This window comes from Mercurialis annua, linkage group LG3 (assembly GCF_937616625.2).
Source record: "Mercurialis annua linkage group LG3, ddMerAnnu1.2, whole genome shotgun sequence".
NCBI lineage: Eukaryota > Viridiplantae > Streptophyta > Magnoliopsida > Malpighiales > Euphorbiaceae > Mercurialis > Mercurialis annua.
In genome coordinates this window covers 3,856,106-3,874,503 of record NC_065572.1, presented here as the reverse complement: position 1 = coordinate 3,874,503, position 18,398 = coordinate 3,856,106, and the positions used below count along the sequence as shown (strand labels likewise).

The following is an 18,398-nucleotide window of genomic DNA, read 5'->3' as shown; positions in this document are numbered from 1 at the left end:
TGCACACGAGTGCATAAGGATTATTTAATTTATAGGTTAATATATATTTTTTATACAGACTATAACTTACGTATGATAATATTTTTATATAATTCTAGAATAAGTGTGTTTTCTTTGGATCAATAAAATTATTATGACTTAGTTTATTCATCACTAAACTTTTCTTCCATTTTATATCCTCAATATTCAATCAGTTAGTGTACATTTTCTTCTTAAATCATCATCTGATTAATTAGTTTTCAAAAATTTCAACCAACCATTACCAATTAACTATGCATTTTGCTTCCTCACCGAAAATTAGGTTCCTTTTATGGTAATTAGCCCTCGTGGGATTTTAATTAATTAGTCCAAATTAAACAAAGATGAATTAACAATTAACTCTTATATAAGCAGTATATATACTTTGTTCAAATTTTAGGTTTAAGCTACACTCTCTTCTACGAGAGATTCTTAGGTAGACTCAGTCCACCACGTCATCCGTAGACTAACCTATCATATAATGACACGTCATTAAAATGATGGCAATCTTGTAAATTCGTTTATTACTTATTTACACTTTTGAATAGTAATATTACAAGATTGCCATCATTTTAATAACGTGTCATTATGTGATGGACTTAGTCCACGGATGACGTGGTGGACTGAGTCTACCTAAGAATTTCTCCTCTTCTACAGCGATACTTAAATTTCAAACATGAAAATTTATCAAACTTTAAATGTCAGATATGAAAATTAATCAAAATTTCAAATATGAAAATTTAGTGTCACAATGGCTTAAGATTTATGTCTATTTTAATTCATAAGACATGATTAAGCTATTGGAATATATTATGCATATAAATGATTGAGTTCAAATTAATTTTTGACCACTCCACCAAAACCTGGCTATATATATAGTGATGACATGTTTAGCTTTTCTGGGACAACCAAGCTATTATAACTATACCCATATAGTTTGAATTTAACTAAAATAAGGTTATTGTTATCCATTAATTAAAGGTTTTTAACTCAGTGGAACTACATTTGAGTATTTTAGGATTTAATTAGCTGCATTTACAAAATTACCATGGGCCATTTTATGGCATTCACACTGAGTTTTTTACTTAATTATCATCACTATTATCATAAGTTAATCTGGCGGTAAAAATGGATAATTCGTTTCATTCAATTACAGTATTATTTTATTTAGATAACTAGTTTTTTTGTTATTAAATTATAATTCTAATTTATATGCAGAATCAGTTTTTACTCCCTCCCGTGAAGAGTACGCTAGACACCAAGCCGCAGTGACATCGCTTTTCAGCGTTAGTCCTTCTGTAATCAAACAAGAACAAACAATCATTCATCGGAGGGAGCGCGAATTATTTTCAAGCTAGGCAGATAGATAGCTGCTCTTTTAAGACCATTTTTTGGCTTTTTTCTTGCAGTACGAACACACAATTCCATATTTCGTAATTATAAAATCGCTTCGAGCACTCTTTGTCTAATCTTGATATATATACACACATATATGTATAATTTAGCCGAAAATTTTCTGTCAAAAATAATAAAAAAATTCTACGTAACAAGTAATTTCCCCCTATTTTTTCCGAAAAATTGTCACATATGTATAGTTTAACCTGAAAATTTCTCAATCAAATTTAATAATCAACACAAAACAAATTCAAATTTGGTCATCAAAATGGAATAATATAATAGTTTAATAATTTTGAAAATTAATTATTCAAATATATATATATATATTTATTTATTTTAGATAGTAAATAAAAGTAATTAGGCTATTTAATATTGTTTTAAGAGCCTACAAGCAACCAAAATTAAAATTCTATCTTTAAATTTTTTATGATTAAATAATAATGAATTCTGTAGTGAAATATTATATAGTTTTAGGTGCATAAGCACATAAACAGATTATTATGGATAGTATAATAATTTAATCAACTGGCGATGGTTACATAAAACATATAAAAAGGTGGTCAAAATATAGATATTATAAGGTAGCCAGTGATGATTGTAAAAGAATAAATAAAAGGGGGATGAGATTGTGTTGTGTGTATAATTAGAGAGGCTGGTCAATTTTAAAAATCGAACTTTTAATTTTAAGACTTTCCAGAAGATTTTGAAAGTCTTTGGAACTTCAATGTCCATAGTATACACAACTTTCTGGTCAAAAGTTGTCATATTTATGTCGTGATGCAATTTAATTACAAAATAATTTTTAATTTACATTCAAATTCAACCTCAGTTATTCCCATACTCTCTTGTTTTCTAATTTACATTCAGTTTCTGTTTCTCCCATACTTTCTTGTTTTTAACATTTTTTTTCTATACTCGAAGTCTAAACAAATTTTAAATTTTAAAAATTACTATACAAGTGTATGCCCAAATGGAAATAAGAATTATGATATTTTTTTATAGTTTGCATTTCACTCTTTTACCAATTAAGCTAGCCGTGATGTAATTTCACAGTTTATATTTAGAATTTTTTATGTCATGAATAGATAATCTTTTTTTTTATGGATAATTATACAACACAACTGTTGCGCCATGTCATTCGTGCAACGAACCAATTGCGCGTTAGCCATATGAAAAATTGAATGATAAAAAAAATTAAAAGATTCCTTATTGATGTTCATTGGCTTGATGTAAAAATGACGTGACAACGGTTGTATGCCATAAACACTCTTTTTTTATATATTAATTGATAATCTCTAACATAATTAGATTTAATTTAAGACTTTACAATGTTGACGGCTATTGCAATATAAATATAATAAAATAATACTAAATAATATGTTGTTAAAATTTGATTAACGAAAATCAAATTCTAATGGAATCTGACATATAGCAGCTTAACTTTATAGGAAAAGAATATTCTAGAATTTAGAAACTAAGATCAATTGAACCTGCGTTGTACTATATGACAATGTTTAAACATAGAGATGGAGACATGCTTTATTATGCATGTATATAATTCACTTTTTGATGTTATCTTATAGATTAAAATGATGTTCAAAATCAATTTTTATTTTCCATTACATAAAGTTCAATAATGAACAAAATGAAAGCTACCCTTTTGAACCATGAACACCATTTCACACTTAGAAGTATAAGAAAACAGCCATCAATACTATATTATTTCGAACAAAAACTTAATCCAACTTTTAAATTTATATTTCGGAATCAAACAAATTCAATTCTTTTTTTTAAATCAATTAGCCTCTCAGATGTTGTTGTTATCATTTTGTTAGTTAACTATGTCTTTCAAACTCTCTTAATTTAAGTCAAATAACCCCTTTCAATGTGTGACTTGTTTGCCTTAAAATACAAGTTTGAATATCTAATTAACTAAAAAAATTAAAAGTGATCTATTTGATCCCGCGACACAAATTTAAAAGCTGCTCGACTTTCTTTTATGTTATTTCTATTGCTGATATAAAGTTAATTATAAACAATGTACAAGATTTATATAAAATCGTAATTCTATAACATCCTTTTAGAAGTGACACTCTCATTTTTATATAAAATCGTAACTCACCGATTAAAATTCGAGAATTTCATTGTTGACATGGCCACCTAAATTTCATGTGGTTAGATAATTCATCATCCATTTTATACACATATTGTTTTTATTTTGTGAATTAGTTGTAAATAAATCTAGAATAAAGTACTCTGCAGCCCCCCCCATATGTTATGTATTTCGCACTTTAGTTTATTTTATTTTAAAATCAAATGATATATCCTACAATTTTTATTTTCGTCAACTATTTAATCCTTTTATACATTTTATGCGTTAGTCAAATAAGTTAAAAAACTAAATTTGAAATTCTTACATTTATATTTTCGGTATGTCTAATTAAAAATCATTTTATTATGAGATTTAGTGAATCAATAGCTTCAATTTAATATTTAATTTTTTAAAGTTTTTGAAAAAAAAAATTTTATGTTTTTTAGTTTTGAAAACTAAATGAAGTGAAAAAATAAAATTAAGAGAAGTGAAAATAAAATAAATTGACTTTATTAACTCATTGTATTTCATAAATTTATAAATTTTATTTGTATTTGTGTCAGCAATAAGTTTAAATGTAGATGTCACTTAATCTTAAATTTGTTAAACCAACCTATTTTAAATATCATTATGTATTAGTATATTTTTTTATCACATTTTAAAAGTCTCACGTTTTATTTTAAAAAAATTAAAATTTTATTTCCATCTTAAAAGTAACTATAACTTTTTGTTCTTGTTTTTAACCATTTTAAAATAAATTATATAGAAAATTTCACTATCATAATTTTTTTAAGTTTAAATATATGTAATTTCAAAATAAAATTATAATTAGTTTACTTAATGCTATGACTAGCATTTTTTATATTGATTCAGTGTAAATTCATAATCTTAAGTAATTAATGATAATTTTCAATTTTTATTTTATTTAGATCGTCAAAATAATTCTTAGTAAAGGTAACATAAAGTTTGTGTATAATAAACTAGGACTTCTAAAATGGTAGGGCGAGAGTATTATTTAGGGAGACAAGATGCAACATTATTAATGAATTATGAGATATTTTAATATGTCCCACATGACCATAAATTCAAACACCTAGAAATTTAATTATTAGTATTTGTAGTATAATGTCCTCATTAATTAGCATTCTCCTGTTATCTACCAAATTGTGTAGCACTTGCAGAATCTTTAGTCAAGAAGCTTGGCATATGGTCAATCTCCTATTTATTTTACATAATTTAGAAGAAAAAAATACTTTCTCCCATTTAAAATATTTATCACATTTGATAACATAAAAATTAGAATAATAATAACTATATCTCAATTTATAAACACTTTTACTAAATTAATTCTAGAATTAACGTTATAAAATTCACAAACTTTACACATTTTTCATTTTAATCACGTAGAAATTTTTTCATTTTCATGCTCGAACTACCATTTTTTTCCAGATTCATGCATGGTGCTGAGATGTCAAGGCTCCATTGATGTAATTCGCTTAGGTGGAGGTCATTTTACAGCGATGAATGAGTGTCACCTAAACACCGTGCATAAATTTGAAAAAAAGCGATAGTTCGTGCATGGAAATGAAAATATTTAAACATCGTGATTAAAAGGAGAAAATGTGTAAAGTTCGTGATTTTTTTTGACATTAACGCTTCATTCTATCTTTAAAGTTATTGACATTTACCATATATCACCACCTTTTACATTTCTAATTGAAGCACAATATTAAAAACGTGGTACTATATATCTCAACTTTTCATTATGTAATATATAGACTAAATATTTTATATTACATCGTTTTGGTCATTCACATGGCAAAAAAAAGACATTATTTTTACAAAAACAAAACATAAAACACATACCGGCTTATAAAATAAAAAGTTTCGAAAGGTTGTGATATTGTGAGGTGAGACGTTTTGTAAATTGCGATAAAACAAAAAAAAACGTTAAAGGTGGTGATATAAGATAATAATAACCTTTTTTTCCTTTTGTCATTATATTTTTCAATTAATTAGCAGAAAATAAACTTGAAAAATAACAATCAATGCTCTCTTAATATTTTAAAGTGATAAATATTATAAATTAAAAAAAATCAAATGCAACGAATATTATGAACTGAAGGAAGTATGTAATTCAATAAGTAGATATTAATTATATTTAGGGTTAATTCCATATAAAATCACCAGCTTTACATATTTTTTTTTATTTTAATCACGTTTTTAAAAAAAATCAAATAAAATCACCACCTTTTATTTTTTTTGCAAATCTACCATCGATAGTAAAATTTGATATTTTTTTCCTCCAAAATAAATGTTTTAAGTTAACTAATGTCCTATAACACACAAATACATTCCTCTTACTTTTTTCTTACTGATTCCGGTTGTCAAGTCAACAAAGATACACTGAATTTTCACATTCGTGATAAATTTGCAAAAAAATGAAAGGTGGTGATTTTATTTGATACTTTTTAAAGAACGCAATTAAAATAAAAAAACATGTAAAAGTGGTGATTTTATATGGAATTAACGCTTATAATTATCATGAATATTACTCTAATTATTTGTCACTCTATCCATTACTTTTAGATTTTGTACATAATAACAAAAGGTTTAAATTAAAATTGAACTAGCATAGAAACTATATTATTAATGTTTTTAAATATTAGAGAGAGATTAAAATATTGACGTAATTATTTTACAATTATATGTTTTTATGTGTTTTGCAATTTTAACATATAAAATTTCCAATTTTAACAATTTAATACGTATACTATCTTTAGTTTTTTTTTTGCAATTTGAAACATCTAGCAATTTTCAGTCGAAAAACGATTATATGGACACCGGAATAAATGTTGTTTTGGTGTTACATCAGAAATTTTCCGATATTTTAGTTGTAAAAACTCAAAAATTGATGTCCGACATCGTCAAAAAAATTGGTGTAAAAATTAGAAAATATGCTATTTTTTTTATTTTTAAAATAATTAAATCTAAAATATACTCCAATATGTTAATTACAAATTTAGTGTGAAGAACCATTCATCTATGTAATTTTTATTTCCATCAATAAAAGTTTTAGCTTTTGTTAAAAAAAAAAGTATATAGGCTTTTGTCAAGTGGATATTTTTAAATAATTATAGGAACATACCATTTGTGTTACAAGGCAGCCAACAAATGTTTTGTGGGACCTGAAAAGACGCATATCCAAATGATAAATGTAATCTTCATACTAATAATTGGTTTTTAATAATCACTGTAGATCAAAATCAATACAAATTTTGGCTTAAACATGGAAGAAATTAATTGTTCAGCAAACAACTAAAACCATATTCTAAGATTTCATTAACACATACTAAAAGTATATCTATATCAAACTACTTTCGTCTCCGAGAAAGAAAAATAAAATACTTTCGTCCAAAGAAATAAATAAATAAAGTTACTAGTAGTATTTTGTATATTTAAGATGAACAAAGGGTCAATTCGCCCCCAGTATTTAGAACGAAGGAAAAGGGTCAAATAGACTCGTACTTGTGATTTTCGTATTAAAAAAACCCTTTCCGAAAATCGAAAAAATCCTCCTCCACTCTCATCCCCTCGAGTGAGTGAGATACACCCCATCTTAAAATTATTCTCTAATTTTATTTTATTAAATAAATTGATATTTAATTTTTAATTTTCATTTATAATCCTTTTGTTTTTAAACTTCAAAAATCAAATTAGTTTTTAATTGAACTCGAGTGGTCTTTTACACCTTTTTCATTTTGTCAACTTAAATCAAATTTATTATCAAAATAGAAAATCTAAACCTAAATAATTTCTTCTTCTTTTTTTCACTCGTCGCCACCGAGACCCGCCACCCCCTATTCTTCTTCTTCCCTAATTCTTCTCTTCTAAGAACAGATGAGTCTGTTCTCGTCGAAGAACGGATATGTTCTCGGATATGTTCTCTGTTCTCCGACGAAAACGAAGGGTCTTTTGTCATATGAGAACATACGAGTTCGTTGGTGGTGGATTAGGGTGGCTGACGGTTTGAGTTGGTGGCCAGAGGTGAATTAGGATGGTCCGCGGATTTTCAGTTGGTGAATTAGGCTTAGGTTTAATTAGTGTTCATTAGAATTTTAATTATATTTAATTAAAATTAATTAAGATTAAAATTTGTAATTACGCAATCTCACTCGTTTTTTTTGCATCAGGGAGGGGGTGTCTTTGATTCTAAGTCATAAGGTGTGAGTATGTTTGACCATTTTTCTTTAAAAAATGACTCATTTGATATTTTGTACCAGGTACAGAAGGTGAATTGATCTTTCGTTCTACTTAAAATATAAGTAAACTTTTATTCTAATTTAAAATTATATATTTGGATAAAAAATTTAATGTTTATAACGATTTATACACATTATTTAAAACATGACATCTTACACCACATCCTTTATAAATATCGCATTGTGCAACTTTTTATTGTTTTTCATTTGGAGAAGCATGTATAGTAAATGGAATTAGATTTTTCAAATATAAATTAATGTGCTTAAATCGCTACAAACATAAAATGTCGGTATATGATCCAAAATAGTAGTGACAAAATGTCGCTGAGTTTAATAAGCAAGTGAAAGAGCAATTTTACTAATTTTATTTCAAAGTTTCTACAGAGCTGAGCTCACTCTGATATATAGCGAATTGAGCTAAAATTAAAACCATTAATTCTAAACTCTATCAACGATCAAGTTCAATGTTATATCAGCAAAAGTAACTGCTCCTTCTAACAAAGTCACATTTGGAATACAACTAGAATTAACCGTCCTTATAACAGGCTTCATTGCGACAGTGCAGCTCAAGCTTCCCCATGCAATTGACCTGTAAAATAATCTATTATGCGCAATCAATTTACACTCTTACTATGAAATGAACGGTATAGATTAATATAACATGGTCATATCCAATCAATTTACATAATCATATTCAATTAACTTGAAAAAACACTATATCCAGCTATAATTTCATATTATTTCATTAATCAATATATTTATTAATTTATCAAAATTTCGGTAACGTTATTTATCATTCATTAATTTCAGCCATTTAAAAATCTCATAATTATATGGGTATGTTGAATTAGGAAGCCCATTTTCATTGTGGATTTTGATTGTCAGGAATATCCAGAAAAGGCCCAATCCACAAATCACAACCTCAAAAATATCAAATTTTCATTACATCAGATCAGATAAGGTACAGACAAGTCGATAAGAAGTAAGAACTTCACTCTTCTTCTTCTTCTTCTTCCACAAAACAATGCTGTCTGCAACTGTAAACACCCACATACCAATCTCTGTTTCAAATCTAACCAAACCCTATTCTTCTCCATTCATATCTCCAACTCATCTCCATCTCTTCACAGTCCATTCACCTTCATCAAAAACCCTACTAAAACCCATCTCAGCCTCTCTCATCCCAGCCAAGCCACCGCCCGTCGGTCAAAACCTATACCAACCCTTCAGACCTCCGCCTTCTCCGCTCCCTTCTCAGTACAAAACCCTCGACACCGTCGGAAAAATCGACGTCCTCTCAAACCGCCTTGGTTTATGGCATGAATACGCTCCTTTAATCACTGCGCTTATGCAAGAAGGGTTCTCGCCGCCGTTGATTGAGGAAACCACCGGTATCTCTGGTGTTCAGCAGAATTGTCTTATCGTCGGAGCTCAGGTTCGTGAGTCTTTGATACAGTGCAATACCCCAGAGGAAATTGTGTCTGAATTTGATACAGGCGGCGCTGAGTTATTGTATGAAATTCGGCTGCTGAGCGCTTCTCAGCGCACGGCGGCTGCGGCTTACATTGTCAACAACAAGCTGGATACGAAAGGGGCTCAGGATTTGGCTCGGGCCATGAAGGATTTTCCTAGCCGGCGTGGGGATGTTGGGTGGGAAAGTTATGATTTTACTCTCCCTGGAGATTGTTTGTCTTATATGTATTTTAGACAGGCTAGAGAACATAGGAACCCGTCGGAGCAGAGGGCTAATGCTTTAGAGTTGGCGTTGGAGGTTGCTGAGTCCGAAAAGGCGAGAAATGAGGTTGAAAGGGAGATGAGTGGAGACGGTAAAGGAGGAGAGGCGGTGAGAGACGTTCCGGATGTTCGAGTGCCGGTTGTTAGACTGCGAATCGGGGAGGTTGCTGAGTCGACTAGTGTGGTGGTTTTGCCTGTTTGTAGAGCGGAATATCGGGAAAACGAGATTTCGGAAGCTCCGTGGGAGTGTAAGAGCGAAGGCGAGTTTGGCGTAGTGGTGGCGGAGAAGGCTTGGAATAGATGGGTGGTGTTTCCGAGATGGGAGCCGCTTTTGGGGTTGGATAAAGGAGGAGTTGTGATTGCGTTTGCGGATGCTAGGGCATTGCCTTGGAAGGCAAATAGATGGTATAAAGAAGAGTCAATTTTGGTTGTAGCTGATAGAGGGAGGAAGGAAGTGGATGTAGATGATGGGTTTTATTTGGTACTTACTGGCGGAAGTGGCGATGGCCGGAGCAGCGAATTGAAGGTAGAGAGGGGTTCCACATTGAAGGAAAGAGGTGTAGTGGAGAGTTTAGCGACTGTTGTGTTGGTGGTTCGGCCGCCGAAAGACGAGATTGATGATCAATTAGCTGATGAAGATTGGGATTGATAAATGTTTGTTAATGAGCAATGCAATATAAATCTTTTGATCATATGGGAGTTAGATTTGGTGAAGAAACATAAGCTTTACATTTACAATACCCAATAGCAGAATTTTGCTATTAGTTTTGTTGCCAAAATAAGTACTATTGTTGTATTTAGATTACTATGCAAAATGTTATTAGGTCAATACATTTTTTGTATCAAAGTTTGTTATTTATGCATTTTTGAAATAAAATTGGACTTTTAAAGTCATAATTTGATATTAGAATTCCCAAAATTTCATTTCATAATCAGTTTCATGACACAATGTACAAATGAAACTTTGAAGAAATATTTAATTTACAAGTTCTCAACTTATTCCTAATGAGTTACACCGGTATTCTAACAATCGAAAGATTTTGGAGTACATTAATCTCATCATTTTTCTGTTATCTGACCACAATCTTCAATTACAACAGTTTCTGAAGTTGTCCCAGAGTCAGACCCTATCTTCTCCATCTTATCAACCACACTGAGACCATCCACAACTTTGCCAAACACAACATGTTTACCATCAAGCCATTGAGTTTTCGCAGTGCAAATAAAGAATTGCGAGCCATTGGTGTTGGGTCCTGAATTTGCCATTGAAAGAATACCAGGTCCAGTGTGCTTAATATTGAAATTCTCATCAGGAAACTTTGCGCCATAGATTGATTCACCTCCTGTCCCATTTCCTTTTGTGAAATCTCCACCTTGGCACATGAAGTTCGGAATGATTCGATGGAATGCCGAGCCCTTGTAGTGCAAAGGCTTTCCAGACCTACCAAGTCCTTTCTCACCGGTACAAAGAGCACGGAAATTTTCAGCAGTTTTTGGAACCACATCAGAAAATAGCTCCATTACTATTCTTCCTGCTTTTGCCTTGCCAATTAAAACATCGAAGAACACCTTCGGGTTTGACATTTTGAATTGCTCAATACAAAGCCTGTTAATCATAGAAAGAATTCAGTAAAATAACCCAGGCACATTTATTCGACAGTTTATAAAGCAAATGAATAAGAAAAAAATGTAGCAATTTGTTCGAGGCCTCAATCAAAATTAAATTAAATTCAATGGGCACGGAGAAATTGCTAATGATATCGCCAACCTTCAATGCAAGTTGTGCCATTTTCGACACTCTTGCTCTGCAAATTGGCTTTTACCAAAGGAAATTCAATAATGTAGTTGACAAATATTTATATATTACAAATTATATAGTCAATTATCAAGTAAAGATCAACAAAATTTAAGAAACCCTAATTAAAATGTTGCAACTTGTTCGAGGCCGTATTCAAAAGATAGATTTGATAGGCACGGAGAATTGCTAATATTTTCGATTTTGCCAACCTTCAATGCAAAATTTCGCCATTTTCGACGCATTTGCTCTGCAAATTGGCTCTTACAAAAAGAAACCCTAAAATTTAAATCAAATCAAAGAAGCCCACGAGAATCAAACAAGCTTATATCACATTTAGCAAACAAATCAAGAATTAAATAGGTAACAAATGTAAATCATCCAACGAAAAATCCTCTAAAACAAAATTAGAGGGTAATGATATTTTGATGGATGAGTTATAAAATGTTGCACAAGTTTTGAGTTCACAGATTATCTAGTGATTAAATCCAAATCTGCAAACCTTCGATATGTGCTAAGAGTTTCTAATCAAAAGGTATAAAAACTAGAAAAAGATTGTACCTTTGCAGTTAAGGCTGCTGCTGGTGATGAAGAAATTAGGGTTTATGTGTGAGTTATATATAGGCAGAGATTGTGTGGTTTAGGGTTTTGTAGTTTGTTGCTAATTGCCATACTGCCCCTGTTCATTTATTTAATTTCTAAATTTGACCCTCTATGTTTTGGTTTTTATCAATTTTAGGCTTGGACTCTCTCTCTCTCTTTCCCCTACAAAGGTGCTCTAGGAAATGTATGTAAAACTGCAAATAGGGTTGTAAATAAACCAAATTTGAGGTGTTTGTGTTCAATTTGTTATATGAAGAGTTCCATGTTCGAATTATTAATTGTCGATAATGTTCATGTTCGGTTTGTACTCAGATCGTATTACTTCATTTAGATGATAAATGAACCGAGCTAGCTCTAAATGAACAAATTTAAATAATAGCCAAGTAATACGAAACATTTAGCAAAAGTATAATCAAACTCAGATACAAAACTAGGTGGCGAACTTATTATCAAACTCATGTACGAGCCAACTCACGAACTCATATATGAGTCCATTCACATACTAATAAACGAGTCGTTCGTGAGCGTAAATGAGCCGGACACCAATATGTTGAACCAGCTTGTGTAAATAAGTGAATATAAAATTAAGCTCGAGCTCGGCTCATTTAAGATACAAACGAACATGAACCGAACTCTTATCGAGCTGAATGCCGAGCAACTCGTGAACAACTCGATACGTTTATAGCCTATATGCAAAAGAGAAGAAAATAGTCATTTCAGCCCATAAAATATATTGCAAAATCAAATAGAATCAATTTGATCAATTAAGATCATATAGACTCAACTTTCTAAAATCAGATCAAATAGATCCAAACCGAGATGAAATAATAAAAAAAAAAAATCAGATCCATTTGATATGACACTATAAACTTCTGAGTCTATTTGATCTTAATGAATAAAAATTAGTCTAATTGATCCTGCTGTACTCACATGGATACAAGCAGAATGTATCAACAGTTTACAGGTATGATTGTTACATTATAATAACCAGAAATTTACTCAAGAATTTCAATTTGTTTTCTGTGTTAAAGTACCATCATAACAATGTAAACACAAGGTATTAACCAAGCCACTGTTGAGCTTTACGATCCCCACTGCCACCAACAGAATGTCGAATGCTGATTTTTTCAGTTGAATATTTTTCTTGAAGATGTTCAAAAGCAGTCACATCAAGTTTCCCATTTACTGATTTCCCTTGCCTTCTACGAGTTTGCTGTTCCCGTATAGACGCCCAAAGTTTCCCGATAGCATCCCTTTGTCGAGACGTGAACCTTCCAACATTATCAAACGCATGCTTAACCAAGATGTCAATCCCTGTTTGGCACCTAAAAAACATTTGAACGCGAACATGGACAAATTGCATATCAAACTGCATATGTAAAAAAGAGCACTTGCATTTCAACAGTGAAAAAGCTTATCAACAAGAAGCGATGGGGTATAAGATTTACCATGCAAGTTTGTAACGACGTGCAGCGATCTCAAGACAAGTTATCAAGGATTCTCTATGACCTTTGAGGAATCTCTTATTCTCTTCTTCATCCTCCTTCCCCGTCTTACTCAATGAACCTTTCTTTCCCTTTGCCCGGTCTTCCTTCTTTGTTGTGCACAAAAGAGCATCGAGCCCGAATGGATCTGACTCACTCTTTAGATTTTCTTCAGCCGAGTCACCTGAAGATGGATCATGTTTATTTTTACTGTCCTTGTCATTAGTTTCTGTTTCTTCTTGTAGGGCTTCTGCTTCTTCAATGTCATCATCCTCGGTCGCAACTGGTAGATTAGTAATGGCCTCTTTTACTTGCGCAGCTGATTTTGAAAACTGCATGAAGGCCCAAATTACATATAACATAAACTTTCAGGAAATATTCAGAATTTTAAACATTTTGTTTGTTCGTTTGTCTTATAAGTTTGGGCTAAAAGCATGTTTAAAATTAATTTATATTGCTTTAATAAAAAAAAGATCAGGCAATTCCGTCAAATTTAGATAAAATAATTAGCAAAGGAAGTTGAAAATAATTAAAAAAAAGGGAGATCAACTGAAATCCAGAGTAATAGAATTACACTTGAACAAGTGAAGTTAGAAGGCAATGACAAAAGGTGAGATTTTTCAATCTCGGAAGTTTTACTGAACAATTACCAAATTAAGCAAAATCTTTACTTTCATATTGTTATAGTCGAATTAATTATAACAGTGGATTACATGAAAATCCTAAGGCCACTTAACCAAGTGAAGCCTTTCAAGTTTCAACAATTACATGCTCATTTAACATTGGTCGTTATGCAGATGTTTAAATTCAATTTTAAATGTTCAACGTTTAAAGGAACTCCCATAATAACCATTGTGTTTATAGGTATTTTTGTATAAGACTTTCCAAAGTTGTTCAAACAAAGATTTTCCATAAGGATGGAGCTAAATTATAAATGAAACGGATTGTATCATGATGAATCCTAATACTATCATATGAATAGGATTCTTAGTATGCATGTGACACGTCCACTTTCAGAAAATAGACAACTCATCACTCAAAATACTCGATAATGAAGTTAAACAGAAGTTTACTGCTCACCACAAAGCTGTCATCGGTGAATAGGTCATTTGCCACCACGGCCCTCATTCTCCATATAGCTAATTGATGCTTCTGCTTCTTATTGAGACACTGCAAAAAGACACCATAGTAAGAACTTGAGACATGACTTTCTTCTGCTAAAACAAGTTCATTGAAAAATTGAGAATAAACTACATACTTACATCAGCAGCATCCTGTGCCGCTGAGAACAAGGCATGATAGTCTGCTCGCACTGAAGGATCCGTACAAGAAGTTTCCGATGACATTGCAGCCTCAAGAATAGCAAAGAAATGGTCACTAGTTTCCGGCTTTACACTTCCGGCCTGAATTAGCTGAATGGCAAGCTTAGAAGCCTTGGCAAACTTTGAAGGATTCTTGATATGGGACGCTATCTTTTCCATCGCTTCAATCAGTTGCTTTTCTGATGCATCTGTCGTGGTTTTAAACCTCAATCGTTTCCCTGGCGCCACAGTATCTTCAGGCGCAGTCTCTGAGAATCGAAAACTTAAGCTGAGCATATCATGTTACAAAAAAGAAATTAATTTTTAAGCTCAAAACCCTAATGCAAGTGATCACAGGCCAATTTTCTTTCAAATTTCTACATAAGAGAATCCACCATCAACTAATCTTTCTCATAGACCAAAATTGAAATTCAATTAAGATAAGAGTGACTACAAATTACAATAATGCTGAAGCATACGGGTAACCATAAAATCATCCAATACAGAACATGAAGAAAAAAACGTTTTATTCTTCAAAACAAGCTAAACCCGGTTCAAATTACACTTCAAAATGCAAGAAAAACACATAAAAAAATTAAGAAAAAAACATCTTTTTCAAATACTTGGGGACATTAGCATAAGGACTAAAAGAAGGTACCTTGAGGTGCTGGGTTAGAATCAATTGGCTTAGGTCGCTTAAGGGCACTTTTCAAAACTAGAACCGGAGCTGGTGGTGCCGGCGGTGGCGGTGGCGGTTGTGAAGATTGTGCTGAGATACTTGAAGTATTATTTTTTGCAGCTACTAGTTGTTGATTAGACGGGGGTGGTAAGCCTTCGAATAGATTATCTCCCATTTTCTGCAACAATTGATTCAGCAAATGCTTCTCTGCAACTATTTTTTATTGCTCTTTTTACCTTTTCTGGAGGAAGATGATTAAGTAAAGTGTGACGGGCCAAATGAGGCCTTTAAGTTTGTTTGTTCTGGTGCAATTTAAGCCCAAGTTACTGAAGCCTTTCTTAAATGGGCTTTTTATAAAAAATACTTGTTGTTTTCAAAATCTTCGCAAAATATGTTCGTTTATTATTTTTTAGATAAAAATATGTTTTTCAAATTATTTTTATAGAATTATTTTTTTGGTAGATCATTAGAAAATTTCTGATAAATTATTAGTAACTTTTTTTGATAAATTTATATAGATTCTGAGCAGACTCTCATAAAAGTGTATTTTATAAGAAAAATTAAAAAATTAAATATATTTTTATTAAAAATAAATTGTAAAAGAAGACGGGTAGAATGTACTTTCCTCTTTTAAAATGTATATATATTGAGTTTTTATATTTTAAATTTTTAGACATTAGTTTCTTCCTTATAAAATATATTAATTGTGTCAGATCAGACCGAAGAATAAATTAATTCATAAATTTACTTTCAGTAAAATAAAAATACATGAACTTTATTTAAAATAAAAGTTAATATAAAAAATGAATAATTTTTTATCTACATCACACTAGCAATACACGGAGTACACACGCTTAATTTCTATGATGGAGCGGTTTATTTTCATGATGGAAGAGCCTAATATATGCAAAGTACAAAATATAAAAATTTAATATTGACAAATACTAAATGGAGGGACATAATTAAAAAATATATAACAGTATAAAGATAAAATGTGTTTTTTGCCAATAATAAATTAACCTTATTCTATCATTTTGGACTGGTAGTTTAAGGAGCAAGGTGTTAACTTGACTTTCAAACTTGTATTTCAAAATTAAATTAGTCTATTTTAATATTTTGAGTCACTTAGACCTAAAATTTATATTTTCAGGGTCAAATAAGTTCATTTGAACTTTTGATCAATTACACTTAAAACTCTTCCAATTTAGGTCAAGTAACATTTCAAAATGTAGATTTATTTGACTTCAAAATGTAAATTTGAGAGCCTAGTTGATCCAAAAGTCAAAACGGGCTTATTTGATCTCGAAAATATAAATTTTGGATCTAAAAAAAATTAAAATGAGCTTATTTGATCTCAAGACACAAATTTAAAAGCCGCTTTGACTCTTTATCGTAGTTCAAGCATCATAGTTAAATTTGATCAATTAAATTAGCTATTATACATTTAATAACAAAGCCGACTACTTCGTGACGTGTCAGGTCTAAAATAGAGAGAGAATCGTGACCTTAATTGTGGTCTAAACCTGAACTTGAAGTCAACAAATAAGAAAAAAATTATTTAATATAACTGTTGCGTCATAACATTTGTATAACAAATTAATTATGTTTTAGATATGCAGGATTTTTAATGATTAAAAAGATAAGTAATAATTAAAAAAATTTATATCATAAATACTCATTAATTTATTATAAATATGACATGATATAAGTATTGTATAGGATGAAGACTCCAATGAGGACGTCGCAAAATAAATAGAAAGGCAATGTAACATCTAATATAGAAAATATAAAGGTTATTTGAGTTGTTTGTATATATAGCTTATATTAACTGGCTGATTAACTTAAATTAATCATTTTAGATTAATATTTTAATTGGAAAATTTATTCAAACTACTTAGATTTAAAATTGCGGTTAGTATTAGAGCCGGCTCAGAAGCTTATATGGTTTGTCGGATTGGAAAAAAAGACGCTGATGAGATACAACACTCGAATGCGACGAAGACACGATAATAATTATAATGCTTATAATTCAATTATCAAATTATATTACTTAGTTTTGATTAGTAATTTAAGTCTGAAAATAAACTGAAACCAATTGAACTCGTAGTTGTTACACAATTTGTATATGACCTAGTTATTATACGAGCGTTTAACCTTAATAATAATATTTAGCTTGCTCTGGATATGTTATAAGTACACACTAAATTAATTTTTTATTTTTAGTTACAAAAACAATTATTTTTAATTAAAATTGTTTACTAAATAAGAAAGTATTTTTTTCCCTTTTCTTTTCCTAAAGGGATAAGAAAGAAACGAACCCTATCTACCCACTCCAAGATAGTGAAAAGAACATGCAAAGAAGGTGAATTAGTAGAAGTAACTAATTGGCTCAATCTTGATCTTTATGGCTGGTATACTTTCATTAACACCCCTTGAAATTTATAGCAATTCTTATAAAACCCTTTTACTAATTACTTTTATAATTTTTATCATGAATTTAGTATACATCAATCTTAGATTAGAGATAATCAAGGTTAATTACAAGACTGTCTATGTTCAATAATTTTGTGTCTGCTCATAAGATTTAATTAGACAATAGTTAATTAAATCCTTTTCAATTGACCATATTACTAATAGATTTTTATATGGTGCATTTCATGTCGAGTACTTGATTTATGACGTGGATCTTTAAGTTTAATCAATATCATCTACCAGCAAATGGATTACAATATATATCCTTCTATCAATAACAATATAAAATGTCAACTGCAAATATAATAATGAAATATACAAACTTATCATTATCATTTTCATATTAATTTTATAATCTCTCAATTTAATATAAAGTAGTCAAACAGTTCATAAAACTATTAAAGCATGATTAGCATCGTTATAGGTGTCTATATTAAAAAAAAAGAGCTCGAGCATCATACTTTAATAATTATATTAAAAATATATTATACTATATCAAGACTCTTGCTTGTATCCTTAGAGACATGAAGATTATTAATATATAGAAAGTGCATATATTT

The 18,398-nt window shown here is 30.4% G+C and overlaps 3 protein-coding genes and 2 non-coding genes across 5 annotated transcripts; 1 reads left to right on the top strand and 4 right to left on the bottom strand.

Moving 5' to 3' along the window:
• The first annotated feature begins 8,716 nt into the window (after positions 1-8,716).
• LOC126672036 (rubisco accumulation factor 1.1, chloroplastic) lies at positions 8,717-10,408 on the top strand. The gene has a single exon (XM_050365926.2). It carries the CDS (start codon positions 8,795-8,797, stop codon positions 10,151-10,153), a length of 1,359 nt encoding a protein of 452 aa, XP_050221883.1. The 5' UTR covers positions 8,717-8,794; the 3' UTR covers positions 10,154-10,408.
• Positions 10,402-11,962, bottom strand: LOC126672037 (peptidyl-prolyl cis-trans isomerase CYP19-3). The gene is made up of 2 exons (XM_050365927.2): positions 11,861-11,962; positions 10,402-11,110 (listed from the first exon to the last, which is right to left on the bottom strand). Exon 2 carries the CDS (start codon positions 11,086-11,088, stop codon positions 10,564-10,566), a length of 525 nt encoding a protein of 174 aa, XP_050221884.1. The 5' UTR covers positions 11,089-11,110; positions 11,861-11,962; the 3' UTR covers positions 10,402-10,563.
• On the bottom strand, positions 11,191-11,310 carry LOC126676032 (small nucleolar RNA snoR86). Its single transcript, XR_007640209.1, has one exon. It is a non-coding gene; the product is annotated as a small nucleolar RNA snoR86 (small nucleolar RNA).
• Positions 11,429-11,550, bottom strand: LOC126676031 (small nucleolar RNA snoR86). The gene has a single exon (XR_007640208.1). It is a non-coding gene; the product is annotated as a small nucleolar RNA snoR86 (small nucleolar RNA).
• An 832-nt stretch (positions 11,963-12,794) lies between the features above and the next one.
• LOC126671979 (uncharacterized) lies at positions 12,795-15,619 on the bottom strand. Its single transcript, XM_050365829.1, has 5 exons — positions 15,346-15,619; positions 14,649-14,956; positions 14,467-14,556; positions 13,351-13,718; positions 12,795-13,227 (listed from the first exon to the last, which is right to left on the bottom strand). The coding sequence occupies exons 1-5, from the start codon at positions 15,539-15,541 to the stop codon at positions 12,963-12,965; spliced, it is 1,227 nt and encodes a 408-aa protein (XP_050221786.1). The 5' UTR covers positions 15,542-15,619; the 3' UTR covers positions 12,795-12,962.
• Between the last annotated feature and the right edge of the window lie 2,779 nt (positions 15,620-18,398).

What these genes read in the sequence shown, in the direction of transcription:
- LOC126672036 (XM_050365926.2), top strand. Translation starts at nt 8,795, where the DNA reads ATGCTGTCTGCAACTGTAAACACCCACATACCAATCTCTGTTTCAAAT.
- LOC126672037 (XM_050365927.2), bottom strand. Translation starts at nt 11,088, where the DNA reads ATGTCAAACCCGAAGGTGTTCTTCGATGTTTTAATTGGCAAGGCAAAA.
- LOC126671979 (XM_050365829.1), bottom strand. Translation starts at nt 15,541, where the DNA reads ATGGGAGATAATCTATTCGAAGGCTTACCACCCCCGTCTAATCAACAA. An exon ending in TCACCGATGACAGCTTTGTG is followed by an intron (nt 13,719 to 14,466) that starts GTGAGCAGTAAA and finishes GCCTTCATGCAG; the next exon opens with TTTTCAAAATCAGCTGCGCA. An exon ending in CGTCGTTACAAACTTGCATG is followed by an intron (nt 13,228 to 13,350) that starts GTAAATCTTATA and finishes AATGTTTTTTAG; the next exon opens with GTGCCAAACAGGGATTGACA.